This window comes from Podarcis tiliguerta, assembly GCF_965153285.1.
Source record: "Podarcis tiliguerta genome assembly, chromosome: 13".
Classification (NCBI taxonomy): Eukaryota; Metazoa; Chordata; class Lepidosauria; order Squamata; family Lacertidae; genus Podarcis; species Podarcis tiliguerta.
The window spans coordinates 43,561,877-43,586,525 of record NC_139546.1 but is presented as its reverse complement, the minus strand read 5'-3'; the positions used below and the strand labels follow the sequence as shown (position 1 = coordinate 43,586,525).

The 24,649-nt window shown below is 47.3% G+C and overlaps 2 protein-coding genes across 3 annotated transcripts in view; one reads left to right on the top strand and one right to left on the bottom strand.

The window, feature by feature from the left end:
- The first annotated feature begins 3,523 nt into the window (after nucleotides 1-3,523).
- Nucleotides 3,524-24,380, top strand: SUPT16H (SPT16 homolog, facilitates chromatin remodeling subunit). 2 transcript variants are annotated; one of them, XM_083410112.1, is made up of 26 exons: nucleotides 3,524-4,297; nucleotides 7,769-7,861; nucleotides 7,964-8,134; nucleotides 8,261-8,413; nucleotides 8,497-8,643; nucleotides 9,389-9,540; nucleotides 10,037-10,209; nucleotides 10,762-10,852; nucleotides 10,960-11,033; nucleotides 11,236-11,348; nucleotides 13,867-13,932; nucleotides 14,340-14,435; nucleotides 14,612-14,727; nucleotides 14,853-15,006; nucleotides 15,311-15,438; nucleotides 15,999-16,134; nucleotides 16,309-16,435; nucleotides 16,726-16,844; nucleotides 17,872-17,997; nucleotides 18,120-18,232; nucleotides 18,761-18,836; nucleotides 19,666-19,835; nucleotides 20,310-20,439; nucleotides 20,911-21,040; nucleotides 22,037-22,117; nucleotides 23,212-24,380. In XM_083410112.1, exons 1-26 carry the CDS (start codon nucleotides 4,232-4,234, stop codon nucleotides 23,373-23,375), a joined length of 3,165 nt encoding a protein of 1,054 aa, XP_083266238.1. In that variant the 5' UTR covers nucleotides 3,524-4,231; the 3' UTR covers nucleotides 23,376-24,380. The 2 variants fall into 2 exon arrangements, with proteins under 2 accessions (XP_083266238.1, XP_083266239.1); XM_083410113.1 differs by having other exon boundaries at nucleotides 3,559-4,297; nucleotides 22,040-22,117.
- RPGRIP1 (RPGR interacting protein 1) overlaps nucleotides 24,369-24,649 on the bottom strand; it is a 63,485-nt gene continuing 63,204 nt past the window's right edge. Inside the window, exon 27 of the mRNA XM_083410052.1 lies at nucleotides 24,369-24,608. Coding sequence (XP_083266178.1) covers nucleotides 24,493-24,608 — 116 coding nt within the window. The 3' untranslated portion in view covers nucleotides 24,369-24,492. The remainder of the gene's footprint in view (nucleotides 24,609-24,649) is intronic.

Genomic DNA, 24,649 nt, shown 5'->3' with positions numbered 1-24,649 from the left:
TGCAATTCAGGAACATGCAGCTGTCCCATACGGCGATCGAACCTGCAGCCGTGGTGTTAGCAGCAGCATACGCTTAAGCAACTGAGCTATCCAGGCTGCTTCTCCCTTTAGAAAACAAACAAGCTGCAAGGATGATTTCTCAGCCAAGCAATTTCCCCATGCTGCCTCTTTTTTGCAAGTTACTGTAAGGTGTGAACTTGAGAGCCCTGTGGCATCAGGCCAAAGCATCCTGTTCTCACAGTGGCCAAGCAGTTGCCTGTAGGAGCACAATGGCATTCTCGGTTCTTGTGATTATCTGCAGCTGGCATTCAGAGGCACGCTGCCTCTTGACAGCTGTGGTGAAACACAGCTATTGTGGCTAAAAGTGTGAGCCTTCCATAGATTTATCTGATCCTCTTTGAAACTTTAGCTGTCAAATATGATGGTTTGTTTGGAACAATGGCTTGGATTCAAGACAGAATATCCATCCCTCCTGTCGCTGGCTACCTGCACCAGTTCAGGCATAAAGCACCTTGAAAGAAGGGACCCTGAGCCAAAACGTGTGATCAGCTATTTGAGCCCAGGATCTCGCATGCAGAGTCCAAATATTATGGCTTATAGTTGTTGCTCATTACTGGTTCAATCCCTGGCATCTCCGTGTAGGGCTGGGGGAAAGACCCCCATCTGAAATTGTGGAGAGAAACTGACAGTCGCTATAGGCAGTGGTGGAGAGCCGCCTTACTAGGGCAGCTAGCTTTGAGCTTGACACTTTCTCCCCCCCCCCCCCAAAGCCCTGATCTGCCTTTAAGAGCTAGCATAGCGCTTCTACCGGAATGAGCTAGACCCTAGTGGTGCTTCAAAGTTCAAGCAGCAAATACATTGGTGATTTCGTTTGGTTAAAAATGAGGTGCCGGCATTCATCGCTTGATAAAAGAGCTGTGGGTGCCAGAACACAACAGGTGCCGTGGACTAAAAATAAAAATTATGGCACTTTGTACACACACTAAGCACTGGCTTTTAACGGACAAAGGAGTGTTATAAGAATTCTAAGGTATCAAATATAGAATAAATATTCATAAATGCACACAGATCTAAATGTATAAATCATGTGTCTGAAATAGTACAGGAGAGCAATCCTGAAGCCATTTTGACTCTCCCAATGACCCCAAATATTCCTCTGCAGTAAGGGAGGCAAATGGGGAAAGCCTTCCCATTGTCTTTTCACTTACAAATCCTGTTTTAACGGCATATTTGTGTATGAATAGGGTGAGCCTGTGACCTGGATTCAGGAACTAAAGTATTAACCACAAAAGAATGGCCAGGTGATGCAATTAGCGACCATTTTAGGTATCCTAGCAGACAGGATTTCTGCTGTAGACCAGCTTCCTATGATAGATGGATGATTTTGGGGTGTTCTTTGGCTAAGGGGGCTGGACAATGTCAAAAATCTTTAAAGGTTCCTGCACACTTTCGTTCATGGTCTCTCCCTCCTTGGAAGGAGGGGAGGGAACGCTGAGGCAACAGAAAAATATCTGCCTTGTTTTCCACTGGATCCTGCCTCCATCCATTCTTCTCTGACTGATCACGGACTTAAGGGACTCAAGGGTCCCATGAGAAATTGGGCAGCAAAAGCCAACCCCCCAGTTTTTACATCAGGAGCATTATTATTGCCTTGGGTGTGCTTGTAGCCAATTTTTATCTAGGCTAGGGGTCTAATCATCTGCCAAAACCAGACCACAACCTCCTTTTTTCTTTCACTACACATGCTTACTGAGATGGAACATGGCAAGCTTTTTGTCAAGCGGCCATATGCTCTTGTGCATAGACTTCATTTTACTTCTGTTTTGTCATACTTGCTCTTATTTTGAGGGCAAATTTTGTTTTGAAGAACTCTGCTGTGGGTGTCTTGACCATCAGCTCTGTCAACGGCAGCCAACAGCTTGAGCTTTTCCTGGGCTAGTGCTGGCAGCTTTTTGGGCACCATTGACAGAATTTTCATGAAGAGAAGTTATAGGCTAAAGTTTTCCAGTGGTAGAAACTTTGGCCCAGATTTCATTTGGGTACCATTGGTTTTGGCAGAGATGGTTTAGCAGGATATCTAGCAGTTCCTGCAAAGCAGGTTTGGAGAAATGGTTGGCTGCCTTGCTGTAGCTGAACTACACTTCCCATCAGTCCCACGGAGCCTGGTCAAATGATGGGAGCTGTAATTCAGCAACAGCTAGAAGGTCAGAAGTTCCCTACACCTGATGTAAAGTGAGCAATGAGTCTCTCCCCACCACCCAATCTACCTCTTCTGCCCTACTTTACTCAGATGTTTGCTTCTTCCTTTACATTTGCAGATCAAAACAAAACATCAATATTTTAAGACAATCTCGTAGCCAAACGATTAAGAGGTGGTAGAAGTTTAAGAAGGACACTGACAAACTGGAACATGTCCAGAGGAGGGCAACCAAAATGATCAAAGGCCTGGAAACGATGCCTTATGAGCTGGGCATGTTTAGCCTGGAGAAGAGGAGGTTAAGGGGTGATATGATAGCCATGTTCCAATATATAAAAGGATGTCACCTAGAGGAGGGAGAAAGGTTGTTTTCTGCTGCTCCAGAGAAGCGGACACGGAGCAATGGATCCAAACTACAAGAAAGAAGATTCCACCTAAACATTAGGAAGAACTTCCTGACAGTAAGAGCTGTTCGACAGTGGAATTTGCTGCCAAGGAGTGTGGTGGAGTCTCCTTCTTTGGAGGTCTTTAAGCAGAGGCTTGACAACCATATGTCAGGTGTGCTCTGATGGTGTTTCCTGCTTGGCAGGGGTTGGACTTGATGGCCCTTGTGGTCTCTTCCAACTCGTATGATTCTATGATTCTAAGTTTATAAAATTTGTGCATGCCATGTTGAAAGTGGATAGAGACATTTTCCTCCCTCATATAATACTAGAACTTGACATTCGATGACACTAAATGTTGGAAGATTCAAGACGGGCAAAAGAAAGGACATCGCTGCGCATAGAAACTATAGAACTCACTTCCACAGAAGGCAGTGATGGCCACCAATTTGCACAGCTTTAAAAGAAGGCTAGATGATTTCACGGAGGAGAGGGCTACGCTCTGTGTTAAGTTGTGGGTGAACCTATCAGGCGACACAGCGATTCTTCAGACAGCTCTTATTTATTCACAGGCCAGAACAGAACTGGGCTGAAGGGTTCAGCCAACCTACTTATATAGAGCTCAACTACAAGGCAACAGTAACAACTTTCTGTAACTATCCATTCACTGAACGTCACTTTCAATTCCTTATTTGCATATGTGGACCTGAGTGAAAACTATCTACAGTATCCCCCTGCTGGCCCGGGGTGAGAACTTCAGTACATAACAATGGGCCTTTCCCCTTTCATGCTTTTAGTTACTTTTTTAAAATAAAAAAAATCAAGATCTCTGTGGCATTATTCCACAATGCACCTGTAAGTAGGAAGGAAGGTTGGGGAAGTCATATCGAGCTCGGAAGTTAAAGCAGATGTGTCACTTTTTATCCTTATCTCTAAGGGATCTAGAGGAGCAACGTAGGCGGGGCTTGGGACAGGCTCACGCGACCGCCGCTACTAAGATAGAGGGGCTGAGGGAGGGAGCGAGCAGCTCCCTTGGTCACGTGCCCGGTTGGCGCCGGAGGGCGCGAAATCTGCGAAGAACGCCGCCAGAGCTCCCTGAGTCAAGGCAGGCGGGCCCTGCTCACGTGACGGCGTAAAGACTCGCGCGCTTCCTTGAGGCAGGCGCGCGACGTTGGGTGGGGGGCGGGGCTGAAGCGAGGCGCATGCGCGGCTGCCCCACTTTAAAGTGTGTGGGGGAGGATGGGGAGGAAACCCTGTGACGGAGCAATTAGGTCAACATTGCTGCTGTTACACAGTTTATAGATATAATTTATTTAATATATTTTTTTAAAAAAATACAAAGCTATTATTAGGTGTAAAACCAATATTGCTCATATTTAGATATGAGCACACAGGTTTTATTTACGACGCCCTCTGTTGTTGTTTTTAAATAAATAAATAAACAATAAACATAAATAAATAATAACATTAAACGATACGATAAATAAGCAACAACAGGAAGTTGCGTCCTGGGTCAAAGGTCCGCGGGAGGGAAGGGTCCGCGGGGGTTGGCCGAGATAAGCGTTCACTTCCGGGGTCGGGGAGGTCGCGGCGGCGGGGCGCGAGCGTGCGAGGAGGCGGGGCTTGCGGAGGGCGCGGAGGAGCCGCTTCCATGGCGCTGAGTCTGGACCGCGAGGCCTACTACCGCCGCGTCAAGCGCCTCTACAGCAACTGGCAGGTGAGGGCGGCGGGGGTGGGGCGGAGGGAGAGAGCGAGGGGGGCGGGAGGCTGGGGCGACTGAGGGACCCCCCCTTCCCCTCCCCACCACCACATACCTCCGGTGGGGTGGGGGGGATGAAAGAGGGACCGGACCCTCCCCTTGTGCCCCATGGACGCCAAGGAAGCAGGAGGGATGGATTCCTATCTTGCACGCGCTTTTAAGCTAAATAAATAAATAAATAAAGGCGCCGGTATTCCACCTTTGCAAAAGTTCCAAGGTGCCCGGTAAAGAAAGGGGGCGGGGAGCGAGAAAAAGCTTAAAAATACATATTTGCATTTCCGTTGCCTTCCTTTGCCCCGCTTCCTTGGCATCTCATGGTGTGTCCCCCTCCCTCCTTTCCCCTCTACGGTTTGTCAAATGCCATTTCTCTTTAATATTCTCTCACGAGTGGCTCCCCTCCCACCCCCGGTTTGGTCAGGGATAGTGCTCAGAAACGCTGCTTTTGTCCAAATGTGGCTGCTGTCTTTAACTGAGGGAGTGATTTGCCTAGAGACACTAGTAGTGTCTATCTTACTAATAATCCTCTCAATGTTGCCATAAAACCATTTTTTTTTAAAAAAAGTCCACTTCCTTCTGCTCTGTTGTCACATTTTTGCATTTCTTTTGCAGTCTCCCCTCTCTGTCATGTTAACATATCCAGTAATTCCAATTTGTTTGTACATAATGTAAGATTTCTTGTTCTGCATTGTAAAAGCAGCTTTCATTGTAAAGGATAATCCTGTATAGCAGGAGGAGTGGAAACTTGTAGCCATCCAAATGTTGGTTCCTAGATCAGCCTCAACTGGTATGGCCAATCATCAAGGATGATGACAGCTGTTGTCCAACAGCATCTGAAGGGTTGCCGCTTCCCCATCCCAATGTATGGCTTTAGTTGAATGTGCAATGATCTTACTCAGATTTACGTGCTTGGCAAACCAAATAAAAAAGTTAGAAAGGGGGCAGCTGTCCAAAGGGAGAAAAAACTGGCAATCCCATCTGTCATTGCACCAAATATATAGTGACTACAGTATGTGCAATTTTGGCTTTAGGCAGCATTTCCTGATCATAACTACCCCCCTGTGCATGTGTGTAATGTGAGGGCTTACTATACACGTTTTGCTACTTTTCCAATATGCCATTCTATTGCTGCGTTGCCTGTTAACTCACCATGTGATTGTGTCCTTGTATATGACCGTGCAGATTGCAGCTGTTGTTTTGCTCATCGCCTTCTGCTATCCTGATTGTGAGTGTGGTTGGGCAGTGCATGTTAATGGGCCGCTAATCAGCATTAAGCGACTCCATTGAAAATACATTAGTTGCAGGAGGTAGCAGTGTGCGTATTTTCTATCTAGCTCCATGTGACCAGCATGTAACTTGCAAATCGTTTTTGTAACACTGGCAGAAGATACCAAGCTAGTGTTGGAGAATCTCTTGCAGCTGTTTTGGACAAAAATGCAAGAGTGCCCAGGGTGGAGATGCTGCATTTTGACGCAGAATTTGCAACGATAACAGTGTTGAATTTCTTCCTATCCCCCAGTTCCTGTTATTTTACCACTCTCACCATCCTAAAATGAAAAGTAGGATTCATTGCTTCCAGGACATAGAAATGCCAAACGGGTCCATGTGGGTCAATTTATAGAGTCCCCGGAAGAGCACTTCTAGGCTGTTTTGGAGAAATTGCCTGTGCAGCAGGTGAAACCCAATCACAGCGATTGGAAGCTTCACAGGAGAAACACCTTGCAAGCTATCATGTAGGACACAGGTAGCCAAAACTTATGAGCCAGATTTCCTAGTATCCTCACTATTTGTATGCTGTCTTTCCCAAAAATTGTGCCCAAAGTAGCTTAGCAAGAAGAACAGCAGTACACATCAAGATCAATCATCACAAGAACAATTCCATAGTAACAGGAATAATAAAACAATAGCATAATATCAAATGTAACAACAGTATGGTGCCGGGGCTGTTCTAGAAAGGGGCAGCAAAATATAAGATTGCCCTTCCAACCTGCCATTGGGGCAACTCAGAAAAGTTGGTAGCAATAATCAATACTGGGGCAATGGCAGGGGTTAGTGAATAATCATAGGATACATTTGGGGAGGAAGCAGGAACTTTTGGAGGAAAGGCAATAAGCAGCAGATCAAACAGTGGACGTGGCTTTCAGCTGTACAAAATTCTTTATATGTAGCTCTTATTTGTAGTTTGTTGGACTAGTCAAATTTGGTATGATGCCAAATTACAGAGAGTGATGGAATCTTTCCAGCTGAAGGGAGAAAGTCTTGACAGAGAGCACTATTCCTGCTTGCCTGTTGACGTGGAATTCTTTTATGAGCTGGGAGTAGTTGGACATTCCAGCTTTAGATTGCAGATTGTTCCCAGGGATGTTGATCCAAAATACTAGTAGCAAGCTTCTCCATTCACTTCCTGTCTTCACCTCCCTCCTGGATGCTGTGTCGTATCTTGGTAGTGGGATTTCTCCTGCATTTGATAATACTCTCTGTCTTTTTGAGACAGCGTGCCTAGCTGTTGAAAGCTTTCCTTTTGGTGCCGGGACAAGGAAATTTGGTTCACGGTGCATTTCTTTACCTTTCTCAGAAGAACATTCAGGACCCAAACAGCAAAATGGTGTTACCCCTTATAACAACCCTCCTCAGCCTGGTTCCCTCCAGATGTTTGGAGGTTAGGCTCCCATTATCCTTGACCATTGAGCATGATGACTGAGGGTGATTGGAGTTGCTGTCTTAAGCATCTGGAGAGCAACAGGTTAGGGAATATTGTGTTATAATTCAATATATAGTTATCATTGGTTCTCCCATTTCTGATGTGCATGCTCTTGCTTATGTGGCCAAAAAGAACTACCCACGCACAAGTCTGAGGCTTGTGCTGGCTTGGGCAGCCCTAATGGTTTTCAGAAGTACGAAAAGTGGGAGCAGGGATAGGAGGAGGGGACAAGAATGGCTGGAATCCTGAATGACAGCACTCAATACTACAATACTTTGTTGCAGGTCCCATTCTCCGAGTTCAGGCGGTAGTCCTTCAGGAAGTGTTCTACTGTGATAAGGCATATGCTTTATTTGGTGTAGCTTCTGTAAGAGATTCACATACGTAATGAAATGACAAAAGCAGAATTACTGGTGACATTTTCCCCAGAGTAGCTGTGGGGGTAGAAAAGGCTGTGCCGAAGAAGTAACGGTGTTTGGTGACTGTTGGGGGAAGGATCTAGGGAAATAACAAGGTGCTAAAGCTGGAAACTGCTCCATTGTCAGAAGACAATGGTCAGCTGTTTCCCATTTTTCTGTCTTGTTTCTTCTTAGGAATTGTAATCTACTACTGTTGTTGGGAGGAGATCAGATCCTTCTCATGTGACAACAGCTGAGAGACGAAATTCACTTGGGCTGGGTTTAGTACAAATTCGTATGCACAGCACTATATGAGGCTTTGTTCTCTTGCAGAAAGGAGAAGACGAATATGCCACCATTGATGCTATTGTGGTCTCAGTTGGAGTAGATGAAGAGATTGTCTATGCCAAGTCCACTGCCTTGCAGGTGAGCGGGGGTGAGGCGTGCTCCTGCCTCAAAGTGACATAACTATTAGGCAGAAAAGAAAAGAGTATCTTTGCTCCTCTTGGAATCCCCTTTCCCTTGCAGACATGGCTGTTTGGCTACGAACTCACCGACACGATCATGGTTTTCTGCGAGGACAAGATCCTCTTCATGGCCAGCAAGAAGAAAGTGGAGTTTCTCAAGCAGATTGCAAACAGCAAGAGCAATGAAAGCACCAACGGGGTGCCGGCTATCACATTGCTTGTGCGGGAGAAGGTGAGTGGGCCTCTGTTTAGCCCTGTCCAGAGTTGCAGGTAATATGGAAGGAGAGAGCTTTGGGGCTGAAATGTGTAGAAACTGCTAACACTCCCCCCTGTTTCCTCTTTGTTCTCCCGACTCCAGAATGAAAGCAACAAGGGGAACTTTGACAAGATGATAGAAGCCCTAAAGGGCAGCAAGAATGGCAAACGCATTGGGATCTTTAGCAAGGACAAGTTCCCCGGGGACTTCATGAACAGCTGGAATGATGCTCTCAGCAAGGAAGGCTTTGAGAAGGTGAGGAGCACCAGCTCCGGCGTGTGGGTTTAGGAAGGTGGGTTGAATGCTGCTCTTGCTGATCCTCCTCTGACCTGGTGCAGGTGGACATCAGTGCGGTGGTGGCCTACACGATTGCCGTCAAAGAGGACGGGGAGCTCACCCTGATGCGCAAAGCAGCCGCCATCACTTCAGAGGTCTTCACCAAGTTCTTGAAGGAGCGTGTCATGGAGATAGTAGATGCTGATGAGGTGAGGAAGGAGCCTGTCCGTGAGTTTGAAATCTTAGCTTGGATAGAAGGATAATGCTCTCTAGGCTGGCATTACATATAGGCCCTGAGTAAAGTGGGGCAGGTGGGCTATTTTACCTAGGCTGGGGATGAGAAACCTGTTGGGAATCCAGAGGTTGTGAACTCCTCAGTTCGCATCAATTCCACCCAGCATGGTCAGGGTGATGGGAGGTGTAGTCCAATAACATCTAAAGGGCCACAGGGCCACCACCTCTGACTTTGGCCCATCTTCTCTCTTGGATCAGTGGGTTTTCACAAGCAGTTTGGCCTCTGGCTGCCAGGCCTATTTGCTGCTTCCTCCTACTGCATACTGGGCATTTTGACACCAGCACATTCTCCCTGTCTCTCCTGGTCCATTTAAGATGGGACTTATTGCTAGGATAGCCATGCTGCCTTGGGAGAAGAGAGAGGGTTGCGGTATACAGGCTGTGTATGCATGCTCTCTTTTTGTCTTAATGGTCAGTGGAAATACATCTTTAAGAGTCAGAGAAGAGAAATCCACTAGAGAAACCACCTTGCTGTAGTGCCCTAGATGCATGACCCTCTTCAGCAAAAGAATTGGGAAATCTGGAGTGTTGGTCTTGTGATGGCTGTGTATGTGTGTCAACCCTCTGGGATTATAATTCTCCTTTAGGCACTTGAGCCCCTACCCCCCCCCAAATCCTCAAGTTTCTACTGACCTCTGAATCCTCTCTGTCCTCCGGCAGAAAGTGCGGCACAGCAAGTTGGCAGAGTCTGTAGAGAAGGCCATCGAGGAGAAAAAATACCTGTCCGGAGCTGATCCCTCCACTGTGGAAATGTGCTACCCTCCCATTATCCAGAGTGGAGGAAATTACAACCTCAAGTTTAGCGTTGTCAGGTAGGCAAATCTCCATGGGGGTAGTGCAAACTGTTTTCAGATCGCCAAGGAAAAATGTTTCCCGGTTTGTAATTCATGCACTTCCTGAATGAGCGGGCGCTCTTAGTTGGTTAGCAGTGGTTTGATTTTATTGTACTGGTTTCCATTCAAATGCAGCTTACTTAGGATTGTATCCTAAAACCTCTGGTCATGCAGCCTCCTTTCCTTTGGCATTTTTATGGTAATATATATTAAGAAACAGGACAGTAGAGGATGCTGAAACTTAATAGATTCCAGTTTGCCACTCTTCTGTATCTCTTTCAGTACATTTTTATCCCATCATCCTCCAGGAAGCTCAGAGCAGCATATGTGGATCTTTTTTTCCTAATTAAATAAAGGATGAGATCTGTTGGAGGCAAATGTTCTGCATGGGAGTGCCAATTGTTTGTGTTTGAAGCTGCCTGTGTGTGGCTTGCCAGTTGGCCTCTCCATATAGCTATCTGCTCTTTGTCCCCAGTGAGAAGGGCTACATGCATTTTGGTACCGTGACTTGTGCCATGGGCATCCGCTACAAATCCTACTGCTCCAACCTGGTACGCACACTCATGGTTGACCCGCCCCAGGACACCCAGGACAACTACACCTTCCTGCTGCAGTTGCAGGAGGAGATGCTCAAAGAACTGCGGCATGGTGAGTGGCAGAAATGGGGTGCTTGGGCGTGAAGGGATGCGGGTGGCACTGTGGTCTAAACCACTGAGCCTCTTGGGCTTGCCGATAAGAAGGTCGGTGGTTCGAATCCCCGAGAAGGAGTGAGCTCCTGTTGCTCTGTCCCAGCTTGTGCATGTCAGTTTGAGAGCATGTCAGTGCAAGTAGATAAACAGGTACCGCTGCAGTGGGAAGGTAAAAGTAAACGGTGTTTCCATGTGCTCTGGTTTCCATCACTGTGTTCCATTGTGCCAGAAGCGGTTTAGTCATGCTGGCCACATGAACCAAAAGCTGTCTGTGGACAAACGCTGGCCTCCTCGGCCTGAAAGCGAGATGAGCGCCACAACCCCATAGTTGCCTTTGACTAGACTTAACCATCCAGGGGTCCTTTACCTTTTTACTGTTTGGGTGTGAGTGATGGTTGGAGTAGGCTGGGGCAGGGCAGGGGGCAAAACCTGTTGAAGCATTTATTTTTCAAGTAGGACCCAGCTTGCTCTTTCCCTCCTTAACTTCCTCCTCCCTCTCTGCCTATCCTAGGTGTAAAGCTGTGTGAGGTCTACGCTGCTGTCATGGATATGGTGAAGAAGCAAAAGCCAGAGCTCTTGAGCAAAATCACCAAGAACTTGGGGTAAAAAAAGGCTCTCCGTTGGAACAGAGGCATCCTTCCTGCCAGTTTACAGGCTCATGAGTGGTTTGATTGGAGGGTTCAGTGTTTTCCCTGCTCTTCTTTCCCAGGTTTGCCATGGGCATCGAGTTCAGAGAGAGTTCGCTCGTGATCAATAGCAAAAACCAGTATCGGCTCAAAAAAGGTGAGAACGTCCCTCCTCCCGACTTAAAAAGAAAGGATTGTAGAGCAGGAACACAGCGGCAAGGATGTCCTGCTTAATTAGTTCATTCGTATATATACCACCCAAAGTTCATTTACGTTTTGGAAGTGAGTAGCTCGGTTCTGCTCGTGAAAAGATTTGCGGAGGCTCGCTCTCCTCTGAAGCTGTGTTCTGTCTGATGCAGGAATGGTTTTCAGCCTCAACGTAGGGTTCTCAGACCTCACCAACAAAGAAGGAAAGAAGCCGGAGGAGAAAACGTACGCATTGTTCATCGGGGACACGGTGCTGGTGGAAGAGGTACGAGGGGCACGAAGAAGGATGGGGAGGTGGGAAGAATGTGAGTCATGGTGGAGAGACCACAGTGGACAAGAGGGAGCAAGACCTTCAGAAAGTGTGACGTCTCATCCAAGGAGAAGACGCCTCCTACATTCAGTTCTGTTTCTGCCTTTGAAAAGAAGGCTTTGTCCCTTCAATGCTCTCAGTAGGCCTGCACTGTGAGAGCATTATCAGCAACCCCACCCAACCCCCTTTCTGTTCATTCTTCTCCCAGACTTTGCTCTTTCCCAGTTCCCTGCACTCTTACTTAGCTGAGAAAGGAAGTTGCATAGGGGCTGGGCACACCTTTCTCAGCTATAAACAAAGAGTCAATGGAGTCCTACCAGACATACATAGCTTGGGACATCCTGTCTCTTTTTTTTTTTTAAAAAAATATTTTTTATTAATTTACAACAAAAACAAAACAAAACATACATTGTTTTCACATCCAAATTTTCCCAAATCTTTCTTTTAGACTTCCTTCAGCTTTTCCGCAAATCTTTCGTAGTCATTATTAATTTACGCATTTCCTTTGTTCATATTGTCATTATTTGAATCTTTTTCCTCTACTCCCTTTTAACAATACCTCTCACATTTTCACAGTGCTCTTTTAAAACCCTCTAGCGTTATTTGGCCCTCACTTATACTCTCCAGATATTCAACAAATTTTCCCCAGTCCTCTGTAAACTTTTGGTCTCTTAAGTATCTGATCTTCCCAGTCATCTTATCCAACTCGGCATAGTCTAACAACTTCAATCTCCAGTCTTCCATTGTCGGTATTTCCTGTTGTTTCCATTTCTGAGCCAGCAACACCCTTGCAGCTGTCACTGCATATTGGAAAAACTTATTGTCCTTTCTCTTAATCTCCTTTCCTAAAATACCTAACAGAAAGACTTCTGGCTTCTTTGTAAAAGTATATTTTAAAATCTTTTTCAATTCATTATATATCATTTCCCAGAAGCCTTTCACTTTCTTGCATTCCCACCACATGTGATAGAATGAACCTTCTTTTTCTTTACATTTCCAACACTTATTGCATGTCTTATACATTTTCGCTAGTTTTACCGGTGTTATATACCACCTATAAAACATTTTCATAACATTTTCTTTTAGTGTCATACATGCTGTAAATTTTAAGTTTTCCTTCCATAATCTTTCCCAATCTTCAAATTGGATATTATAACCAAAGTCTCTGGCCCAATGTATCATTACCGACTTGACTTCCTCGTCTTTCAGATTCCACTCTAATAACAACTTATACATTTTAGACAGAGTTTTAGATTCCTTATTTACTATTTCTGACTGGAATATTGAGTCTTTATCTGTATAACCACATTCTTTCACATCTTTCCTGAACATTTCATTTGTTTGATAATAATGTAGCCAATCGTATACATGTTTTTTAACCTGTTCATATGGTTTCATTTTCCATTTTCCTCCCTCTTTAAATAGCAGTTGGCCATATGTGGCCCAATTGCCTCTCATATTAGTTTTCTTTACACTCATGACTTCTAGAGGGGATAACCAGTGTGGTACTCTAGGTTCTAATAGGTTTTTATACCTATCCCATACTTCATTAAGGGGCCTCGGAAGATGTGGTTCTCAAAACCTTTATGCACTTTCTTTTTATCCCTCCACAAATACGCGTGCCATCCAAATCTATTATCATATCCTTCTAAGTCCAACAGTTCCTTATTGTCTAATTTTATCCATTCTTTCAACCAGCAAAGGCATGATGCCTCATAGTATAATTTCAAATCAGGCAGGGCAAAGCCTCCTCTTTCTCTTGCATCTGTTAATAATTTAAATTGAATTCTCGGCTTTTTGCCCTGCCATATATACCTTGAAATTGCTCTTTGCCATTCTTTAAAAAGTCTGACCCCCTTGATAATAGTAATAGTCTGAAATAGAAATAACATTCTTGGCAACACGTTCATCTTAATTGTAGATATTCTTCCCCAAAATGATAGTTACATTCTTCCCCACACCTCCAGGTCCTTTCTTATTGCACTCCACACCGGTTCATAGTCGTTCTTGAATAAATCTATATTATTTGAAGTTAACCATATTCCTAAATATTTCACCTTTTTAACCGCCTCTATTTCAATTTGCTGTTGCATTATTTCAATTGCACTTTGGTCCATATTCTTCACGATCATTTTCGTCTTTTTCTTATTTAATTTGAAACCTGCCACTTCTCCAAACTTGTCCATTTCCTCTATTACTTCTTTAGCAGTAGTTGTTGGTTCTTCAATTGTTACCACCAGATCATCTGCAAATGCCTTAATTTTGGGGACATCCTGCCTCATTTGCCCCCTGTTCATTCCCAGAGTTCCAGCTGACTTGCTCTGTTTCTCCTTGCACTCTGCGCCCCATCTGCAGGTGACCAATATTTAGATTCTAAGCCCCTGAGTACATCTCCCTCACCTAAACATCCAGGATGGCGGGGAGCTCTATGCTCACATCGTCTGTGATGATACTGTTGTTGTTTCTCCTCCAGGATGGTCCAGCTACTCTCCTGACTTCTGTCAAGAAGAAGGTCAAGAATGTCAGTATTTTACTCAAGGTAAGTCCTGGGGCAAGTCTTAGGCACTTGACGTGTGCTTTTCTCTGTGGTATGGTCAGGAAAAAGCATGATACTTTTGAAAAACTTGTGATGAGAGCAGGAGCAGAGTTGTTACCTATTGGTAATTTGAAGTCCTGATAAGTTCTCTTAAGCTTCTAACCCTCATTGTCGAGGACGTGGTTTTGTTTTGAGCATGAAAATAACATGTAGGCAATTTAGAACAAAAAGAGGCGTCCAGTGTTGTAATTTCTTTTTGTTTTTAACTGCTAAATAAAACATTTTGAAGGAAATTTATGAACAAGGATATTGTGGATTAAGTTTGGGAACGAAAGCCTAGCTTGAGGAAGGCAAAACAAGTGTATGTGTTTATGTGGGTATAGTTTCTAAGTTCTGCTTTTTTATTCTAGAAAGAGGATGAAGAGGAGGAGGAGGAAGAAGACGATACGGAGGGAATACTGCTTGGCCGTGGTTCCAGGGCAGCTCTGCTGCCAGAAAGAACTCGGGTATAGAAGGCTTGAGTGGATGGGTGGGGGGTTGGGTTAAGTATTCAAGGGCTGAGAAAAGGTCTTCAGGCTGCCTCAAGGAGGGAAGCTGCCTGTGTTCAGCTTGAAGAGGGGCGTTTCTGGCAAATGGTATGTGGGCAAATAATAGACTTGCTGTCTTCCTTCCTCCGGTCCAGAATGAACTGACAGCTGAGGAGAAGCGTCGGGCACACCAGAAGGAGCTGGCTGCCCAGCTAAACGAAGAAGCCCGGAGGAGGCTGACAGAACAAAAGGGGGAGCAGCAGATCCAGAAGTGAGTAGAAGCGATGCGGGCTTCCGTTGCTTGTAAAGTGGCTACCTTCTGGCAAGGTCAGGAGTAGCTGCTTAGAAGCCCCCGCTGCTTGGGTCAGGTTTCTTCACCTTTCTGGTCCCTTGCAGGGCTCGTAAGTCGAACGTCTCCTACAAAAACCCGTCTCTGATGCCAAAGGAGCCTCACATCCGGGAGATGAAGATCTACATTGACAAGAAGTATGAGACGGTCATCATGCCTGTCTTTGGCATCGCCACCCCTTTCCACATCGCCACCATCAAGGTACGGCAGCTGCAGCAACTGGGGGCCTCGATGCCTGCTGCATCTTGGGATAAATGCCGGTCGCCAGCTCAGCAGTTGAGTTGGGTGACGAAATGGCTTTGAAATGGGGATTAGCAGCCAACAGAACCTTCCCCAAAGAAAATGCACTGGCACTCTTCTCAACGTTGTCGTCGCAACTCTGATTTGTGTGTAGAAAAGGCGCTTGGGGCAGGGACAGGAGTGGGCTTTGCATGACGGGGGTATATATATGTGAAAGGCGATTCTCAAATCAATAAACAATTAAACCCCCTCCCCTTCCTTACAGAACATCAGTATGTCAGTGGAGGGCGACTACACCTACCTGAGAATCAACTTCTACTGCCCGGGCAGTGCTTTGGGTCGCAACGAAGGCAACATCTTCCCCAACCCGGAAGCCACCTTTGTTAAAGAAATGTGAGTCGCTCTTGCATAGTCTGCACCAACTGCAGGGTCTGGTCAAGAAGCCTCATTGCCCTGCGAGCCCCACACCTCTTTATGAGTCACCTCTTGCATTTTTGCGGGGCTTGTGATTGGTTGTCTGTACGTCTTGCTCTGCAGATTCATCGCTGTGAGTCTTGGGAGCATGCCCAGTGGCTTATCCCATTCATGTAATGGAGGTCAATGACCTTCCTTTTCCTTTAGCTTTGTCTGATGAGCATGCTGCATTTCAGCTGTCAGAGCGCCTGATTTGCCTACACAGGGTCCTAGGCTCGATCCTGGTATATCTAGGTAGGGTCTGAAACGGCTGCTTGTCAGTGGGCTAGGTTGGGCCTGTGGTCTGATTCTGTATAAGGCTGCCTCCTAAGCCGCATCTAAAAGGCCTCAGTAGAGTTTTGTATTTTTCAGTCCCATCATTCTTTCTTCCCTTCCAGTAGCAGGTTCTGGGTGAGTCTTCTCAAAGCTCCCCCTCTATCCAAAAGGAACTGGGCCTGCGTGTTGTAGCCACACAACTCTGCTCTTCTTCCCCCTCCCAGAACATATCGGGCATCCAATATAAAAACACCTGGGGAGCAGATGGTGCCAGCTCTCAACCTCCAGAACGCCTTCCGCATCATCAAGGAGGTTCAGAAGCGCTACAAAACCCGTGAGGCTGAGGAGAAGGAGAAGGAGGTGAGGCACACAGGAGCTTCCTTGCACATCTTTCCGGAGAATTGTTGAGAAACCGCAGTGATGGAAAGGACCCCTTGGGTTGGGCAGATGGCTCTTGGGGAGGGCGAGGGTGGAGTTGGTGGAGCTCTGTGGGAATTCCGCCCTGACATGGCTGTTTGTTTTCTGTTTCCCCAGGGAATTGTCAAGCAAGACTCTCTAGTGATCAACCTAAACCGCAGCAATCCCAAGCTGAAGGACCTTTACATCCGCCCCAACATCGCCCAGAAAAGGATGCAGGGGTCTTTGGAGGCCCACGTAAATGGTACAGAAGTCTGTGGGATGCCTAGAACTGCCTTTGGGGGGCAGACAAGTGTTCATACCCTTGAGGCCAGGAGGAGTTCATTGAGAGGACCTCTTTTGTAAGGGATTTTGGCCAAACTCTCACAAATGATCCCATACCTAGGTTCATTCCAGCTCTACCCATCGGCTTCTTTCACATCCTCTTGTGCTGGGGGTGGGCGGGCGGCAATTAGCACCCACTATGCCAGCAACTCCGGCCCAACCATCAGCTGGGAGCAGGCGGCTTCCTTCTCTGACACGCCTTCTTTGCAGGTTTCCGCTTCACCTCGGTGCGTGGGGACAAAGTGGACATTCTGTACAACAACATCAAGCATGCCGTGTTTCAGCCCTGCGATGGGGAGATGATCATTGTGCTACACTTTCACCTCAAGGTAGCTATCCAGCTTAAAAGGGACGCGGTGCTGTGGTCTAAACCACAGATCCTCTTGGGCTCACCGATCAGAAGGTTGGCGGTTTGAATCCCTGTGACGGGGTGAGCTCCCGTTGCTCTGTCCCAGCTCATGCCAACCTAACAATTCGAAAGCACGCCACTGCAAGTAGATAAATAGGCACTGCTGCAGCGGGAAGGTAAACAGTGTTTCTGTCTCGGTGTTCCGTTGCACCAGAAGTGGTTTAGTCATGCTGGCCACATGACCCAGAAAGCTGTCTGTGGACAAACGCCAGCTCCCTTGGCCTGAAAGCCAGATGAGCGCCGCAACCCCATAGTCGCCTTTGACTGGACCTAACCGTCCAGGGGTCCTTTACCTTTACCTGCTATCCAGCTTAAGTTAGGAGGACTTAAGAGGCGTTATTATACCAGGCTGTTGTGGATCATCCCCCATCAATGTCTTACTCAAAGCAAAGGTGCAGGTCTCCTTCCTTGCGCCTAGAATTTGGATTCGCTGCAGAATTGCTTTCCCCCAGAAAACCTGTGTCCTTGTAAAAAGAAGCTTAGAAATAAGCTTGTAGTAGGTGTCGCTTGCTTTGATGAAGTCATAGCTAATAAAAACTTCTGTTATTTGGGATGGGGGTGTAAGAAGGAAGAGAGAAGAGCGACTGCTTTTGACATAGCTCAGTCGGTAGAGCACGAGACTCTCAGGGTCATGGGTTCAAGCCCTGTGTTGGACAAAAAAATCCTGCATTGCAGGGGGTTGGACTTAGATGACCCTTGTGGTCCCTTTCAACTCTGCAATTCTTTAATTTTCTGATTTTCAAAATTTTTCCTCCCAAGCCAGTATAAGCATAATAAAGTGTGAAAAATAACTGCCCCAGAAGTGCAAACATATCCCTTATGCTGGCCTTAGCTTTTAATTGGTGCAAAACCTATGTGGCCCTTGCAACAGCATTCCGCTTATTCGCTGGTGGCGCGCGCAAATGTGCCGGCCCTGCTTAACTCCGTTCTCTCTCCCTGCACCCCAGAATGCCATCATGTTTGGCAAGAAGCGCCACACCGATGTGCAGTTTTATACGGAGGTGGGCGAGATCACCACCGACCTGGGCAAGCACCAGCACATGCACGACCGCGACGACCTCTATGCCGAGCAGGTGAGAGAGGGGGCTGCTTGTGGCCCTGTTCCGGGGAAGGGGGGAGCAGGGGCGGAAATCAGATCCCGGCAGAGCTAACTCTGGGCTGCGGGGCCGATCCCGATTGATCCTGTTTGGCACAGATGGAGCGTGAGATGAGACACAAGCTGAAAACGGCATTCAAGAATTTCATTGAGAAGGTGGAGTCTCTGACCAAGGAGGAACTGGAATTTGAGGTGCCCTTCCGGGAGCTGGGGTAAGGACCCCTGTGACAGGGCAACTTCTGTTTTGCAGGACAATAAAACACATATAGTTTGAGCCGAGCTTCCAGGATTCTTCTGAGTAGGAGAGGGGATGGCTGGGGATCAGGGGACGAATTACACGAGGAGAAAATACACAGGGGGCAAGGAATTGTGCCACTGGAATATCCAGCTTACGTAGATGGAGTATAGAGTGCATGCATACACACAGTCTTATTTCCACCCTGCCTTTTGCCTCAGGGAACCAGGAAAGCACTATGGCTAGGAATAGGAACTAGTGGTGGCGAGGAGGAAATGCACCACATTTTTGTGAATTTTCCTAACTTCTAAATCAGGCAGCAGAAGCTGCTGGGGGCATATTTTGTCCCTGAGGAACTCCACGCCCTCATATTCTGACTTCGCAGGCACTCAAGGCCTTACTTGAACGGGTGGCTTGGTTGCAAACGTTGAGATAATTGGCTGTTTCTCCTGCACTAGCTGCTTCACACTCTTCTTCTTCTCTCTCCCCCAATTCACCGCGGCAGGTTCAACGGCGCCCCCTACAGAAGCACCTGCCTGCTCCAACCAACCAGCAGCGCCCTGGTGAATTGCACGGAGTGGGTGAGTGTGAGCTTGTGCTTGACTGGGGAGAGCACAAGTTGAACACCTGGCGGAGGAATATCCTCCACTTTCTCTCGACCACAGAGTCCTTTTAAAATGAAAACTCTAATTACCAGAAATTGGCATGGTTTTGACCCTCTTGCATGAGACTGAAACGGATCTAGGAAATCAAAATGGTTTCAGGCTCAGCTGTTTTTCATTTTTGTTGTCCAGGCATTTGGGTAGTCCCTGTGACTGGGTGTTTGTATTCTGACTTTTTAAAAACAGGCTTAGATATCTTTATCATTTTAACTTTGGTTGTAAGTCACTTTGGGGCTTTTCATAGTGGGAAGCAATATATAAATGTAATAAACTTATGAAGAGACCATGAGCCTTAAGATTGGTCTTCGTTGGAGGGTATGTTGGCCTACTAACGAAAGTCTGGCAAGGAGATCCCTCTTTTACGCAGACATTATTTTGTGCTCTCAGTACAGTGGTACCTCTAGCTGCACACACCTCTGGATACATATCCTTCAGGCTACGCATGCGGCAAACCCGGAAGTAACGGAAAGGTTTCCGCTGCGCGCATGCGCAAAACAGGCGCCTCTGGGTGCGAATGTTTCAGGGTAAGAACGGACCCCCGGAATTAAATTTGTATCCAGAGGTATCACTGTAGTGATATTTGCTTACTGTTCTTCATGGTCTGTTGAGATCAGAACAGCACTGGAGGTTCAAGAACAGAAATTTAAGGTGGTTGTGGATTGAGCTGCCTCACCCCAGCCCATTTCTGTCCCTCTGAATTATTTGGAGATTTTAGACAGCTAATACCTCCTCTCTGTTCTGCCTCCAGCCTCCATTTGTGGTGACACTGGATGAGGTGGAGCTGATACATTTTGAGCGTGTGCAGTTCCACCTGAAGAACTTTGACATGGTCATCGTCTACAAAGACTACAGCAAAAAGGTCACAATGATCAACGCTATTCCTGTGGCTTCACTCGACCCCATCAAGGAGTGGCTCAAGTGAGTGGCCCGGGGGGTAGGGTTAGGGGTTGGGAATGTTCTTGGATCACCCTGCTGGCAGCATTCCTTTGTTAGGTTATTGCTGGAAGGCTCCTCGGAATTGCCTTCTGCTCCCTCCTGTCTCATCACACCCCTAAAAAGTGCTCAAAAGAGACAGTGCTAGCAGCTGCAGATTAGAACATGTCCATTTTTTACCTCTGCAAAAGTAGCTGGGTCAGGAGTCCTCTCTGAAGACTGCATTGCCTCTTCAAGCAATGCAGAATTGAACTGCAGCTATCCTCTTCCCCCTCCCTCCCCACTTGCCATAAGTGAAAAGCTATGGGAGAATATTTACTCCACCCTCATATGAACTAGTTTTGGAAGCAGGTTAGTAGCTACAGGAGTGAGTTAGTGCTATTTTGAAAGGTGGACGTGAGCCCACCTTTCTGTTGACTCTCTGCATTCATCTCTTCCCTCCCTCTCCACCCACATCAGCTCTTGTGACATTAAGTACACAGAAGGAGTACAATCCCTTAACTGGACCAAAATCATGAAAACTATTGTGGACGACCCAGAAGGCTTCTTTGAGCAAGGGGGCTGGTCATTCCTCGAGCCCGAAGGAGAGGTATGTTGGGGCAGCCAGAAAACAGGGAACAAGACCTCATCTTTAGCTGTTAGGTTGTTACCTTTTCTCGAAAGGCTAAACGGGTTTGTACGGGAGTTGGGGATTTTTGGAAATCCTGCTCAGAAGCTAGTGCAACAGGAAACGGGTGTCGGGATAAAGAATCCTGCATTAGCCCAACTTTTGCATCCCCACAAAAAACAAAAGCAACCCTAATGCAGGGGAAGGACCGTAGCTCCATGGTAGAACATCTGCTGTACAGGCAGAAGGTCCCTATTTTGATCCCTGGAATCTCCAGGTAGGGCTGAAGCACCTCTGATACCTGGGAGACCCACAGCCGGTCAGGGTGGACAGTGCTAAGTTGGATGGACCAACAAACTTGACTTCATATTCCTATCCAAAACTTTCTGTTAGCGGAATGGAACTCATGGGATTCCAGCAACGTAGTTAAGACTCTTCTTCCTTCTCCCGCAGGGAAGTGATGCCGAGGCCGGGGAGTCGGAATCCGAGATCGAGGACGAGACCTTCAACCCTTCTGAGGAAGAGTATGAAGATGAGGAGGAGGACAGCGATGAGGACTATTCCTCTGAGGCAGAGGACTCTGGTGAGGGGAAACAGCCAGCCACAGGCCCACTGAGAGCTGCCCTCGCTTCCCCTTGGGTCTTGGTTTTTCAGCACACCCAGCACACACACACACACACAAGCACCCTGTACTCAGGATATTCCTGGGCTGTTTTCCTCCAGCACTTCGACTCCCTACCTGTGTGTGGATCCACATTTCACTGTTCCTCTTGCTCTTTAAACACGTTCTGCTCAAGCACCCATATCCAGTAACCTTTTCTGCACAGCCAGTTCTCCTGAGCCACATTGTGTGGGCCATCCTTCCTTTCCAAGGGAAGTCACTCATCTTTGCTTTCTTTATTTTTATAAAAGCAGTAGCATCACCATTTCCTTTTAAAACCTTGGGCTCTGTGCCCTGCCTTGCCTGCCTCCCTTTCCCTGCATTGTTCATGGGGTTGTAGCATAACAGAAGTTTCACATTATTGCTCAGGAAGTTGACGCAGGGTGTCTAAGTGCATGAAAACATTTTGATCAGTGATGTGCTGAAACAGGGGCACCGACTGCAGATCCAGCTTAAGAAATCTCATGGGAGAGCTGTTTAGTGCTTCCCTTGTGAAATGTCTTGAAATAGTAGCTCTGTTCTTTGACTCTTATGCAACACGCGCCAACACAAAGTCTTTGGAAACTCATAGAACCGGAGCTGTTTTAAGGCTGCAAACCTAACCGCAGGTACACAGAGCCAATCCCATTGATCCCAGTGAGTCTTACATCTGAGTAAACAGGCATCCTACTATACTGTAAATTAGTCGAACACTCATGCCTGACCTGGTACCCAAAGTCCCCGTTGATCTTTAAGTGGGTGCTAAGTGACGCTAACTTGGTCTGTTTGCATCCTATTATCACTGGAGAACCTGAAATCAAAGACAGAGCCTGGCAAAACCTGGGGGACTGCAGGTTGCTCCCCTATCAGGGTCTCCATCGTCACCCCACTTCCTCCTTGGCTGCACGGCAACTAATTCTGAGCCCCTCCCACTTTCAGCAGATTACTCCAAGGAGTCCATGGGCAGCGAGGAGGAGAGCGGGAAAGATTGGGACGAGCTGGAGGAAGAAGCGCGGAAAGGTGAGAGAACCTTTGCTCAGCCCAACTTGGTGCAAAGGCTTCTGGACTCGCTGCTTTAAGCATTTGTAAGGCTGTTCACAGGAGCAACAATGGGTCCCAGGGTATGACCTGGAGGTGCATGAGGCCTGCTTCCTTGGTTCTGGCCAATGTCTGAATGGCTGCCTGCTTGAGAGGAGTATGTATGCCACCTTTGGTTCCACAAAGGAAGAAAAAAAGGCAGGATATATCCCCAGTTTGTGGGGAATCTGCCACAAGGGAGGCTGCTGTTGCACCCAGGACCTGAATGCAGGCTTCTCGCCAGCACCTGCTTGACCACTGCGACAGCAGGACGCTGATATGGAATGGGCCTTTGACCTGATACGGCAAGGCTCTTCTTAAGTTCTAAAAAATACTTGGGGGAGCTGTATCGGGGATTGGAAGCCAGTGCTTCTCTAGATGTGTTGGACTCCCACAGCCACGATGGCCAATGTTCAGGGCTGATGGGAGTTGTAGTAGGACTGTAAGGGTGTAGTCCTCTAAAGGTCCAACTGCGCTGGCTGCCAGTTAGTTTCTGGGCCCAATTCACAATGCTTGCTTTGACCTATAAACACCTCAGAAATGCCTCTCTCCATATGAACCAACCCTGACCCCGAGATCATCCCCTGAAGCCCTTCTTCATGCGCCTCAGTCATGAAAGGTCCAGAGGATGGCAACACAAGAACAGGCCTTTTCTGCAACAGCTCCCCATTTGTGGAATGTTCTCCCTGGACAGATTCGCCTGCCACCTTCACTATATACCTTTAGGTGCCTGGTGAAAACGTTCCTCTTTAACCATACCTTTGGCTGAGTGACATCCGATGCCCTTTTAAATGTGTTGTGTGGGTTATTGGCTTGTTGCTTTTACTGTGCATTTTGTGATTCGTTAATATGTTGTGATCTGCGGATGAAGGGCGGCATACAGATTCGATAAATTAGTAAAGGTGCTTAGCCTCGCACAGCAGGTATCTCATAATATATGTGCCCAGCTGTGAGAAATAGCCATGAGTTGACTACAGGAATGTAGGTATCGTCTTTTCCCACCACCACCAAGTCCTGTCCTTTGCGTCTCTCTGCAGCTGACCGCGAGAGCCGATACGAGGAGGAAGAGGAGCGAAGCCGCACCATCAGCCGGAAGAGGAAGGTCCCGTCGTCGTCGTCCCAGAGTTCGAGGCACCACCGCAGCTCCCACAGTCGCAGCCCCGGCCGAAGCTCGGGCCCCTCCAAGAAGAAGAGGAAGTAAACCGCGAGCCCTTCCCACCCGCCAATCTTTAGGGGGTTTGGGCTTTCAAGGCCTCATCCAGCAGCCAACGTTTAGGGCACGAGGGGCGGCCAGCCAGCCCCTCCCCACAAACTTCTCCCCTCTTTCCCTCACGCACCCTCACCCCTTTTTTTCTGTCTCCCTGGGGAGTATTTTGCTTTTGTTCCTTGAGTCTCTCTTTTTTCTCTCTGACCATTTGTACGGACCAATCAGCTGCGAGAGAATGCCAGGCCCTGCGGTTACGTCAACCACAAACGCAAACTCTGCCGAGGAGGAAAGGTGGGGGGGGGGGGAGAGGCTCAGGAATCTGGTGTCCGTGATCTGCTGTTCCCACCTCCCCTTTTCTGTCACCTAACCTTGGCCTCTCCATTCCCGCTTACATCTCTTCCCCGACTCTCGGTGTCTTTGTTCTCGGATGGATTGGGGGCAGGGAGGCGCAGGTTGCCCTGAGATCTACTCCACAACCAGAGCATGTACTTCAGCAAAATGAACTGTGCAACTTTTTGTGGTATTTTGTGCTGGGGCAAGGGTGGTTGCGTTCCATGTTTTTGAAGCAGACCCCCCCCGGGTGGTAGAGGAATCCCACCGTGGAACAGTGACACAGAAGAGGGCAAGAGTTTTTGAAGAGGTGGGAGACCAGGGGAACGCAACTGAATGACAAGGGTTCTTGCTTTCTCTTCTCTTTTTTAAAAAAGACAAAAACGTCAGGCACTGTCTGTATTTATCTGTTTCCTTGGCTGCAGAGTCTGGTCTCCAGTGAGCAAGTGTTTTAGGGACAAGGGGTAGGGGGTTGAATGCTTTGTCTGCCCTCTGCCTCCCTTCTCTCCTGGGGGGAAGGGAGGGAGTCCATGACCCACCCATGGGAGGGCAGGGAAAGGCTTTTTCAAAATTCCTTTCTCCCCAACCCCCTCCATCCCGTAGCAGTTAGCACTCTCGGTATTTTTGACTTTGGAAAAAAACTGATCAATAAAAATGTTTTTTTAAGTATTTGGAAAAGTTTATTCGTTGGCTTCGTCCTTGCCTTCTGTCAAACGTCCCAAAGCATCTTTTCGGTCATGGAATCCTGTTAAGTTTCTGCAGTCTTCACCCGTTCAGCTTATCATTCCTCACTGCTCTTCCTTTTGCCTGCCCAGTAAATGGCTCTCAGGGCAAAAGCTGCTTCCATGGACACTTTCAGCTTCCCAATGTTGGCGTCGGGATCAAAAGGACTGATAACTAGAATGACAAGGTTAAAATAGTTTTTGTGTGTGCAAGAG

What these genes read in the sequence shown, in the direction of transcription:
- SUPT16H (XM_083410112.1), top strand. Translation starts at nt 4,232, where the DNA reads ATGGCGCTGAGTCTGGACCGCGAGGCCTACTACCGCCGCGTCAAGCGC. An exon ending in CTGAGGAGAAGGAGAAGGAG is followed by an intron (nt 16,135 to 16,308) that starts GTGAGGCACACA and finishes CTGTTTCCCCAG; the next exon opens with GGAATTGTCAAGCAAGACTC. An exon ending in GTGCCCTTCCGGGAGCTGGG is followed by an intron (nt 18,233 to 18,760) that starts GTAAGGACCCCT and finishes TCACCGCGGCAG; the next exon opens with GTTCAACGGCGCCCCCTACA.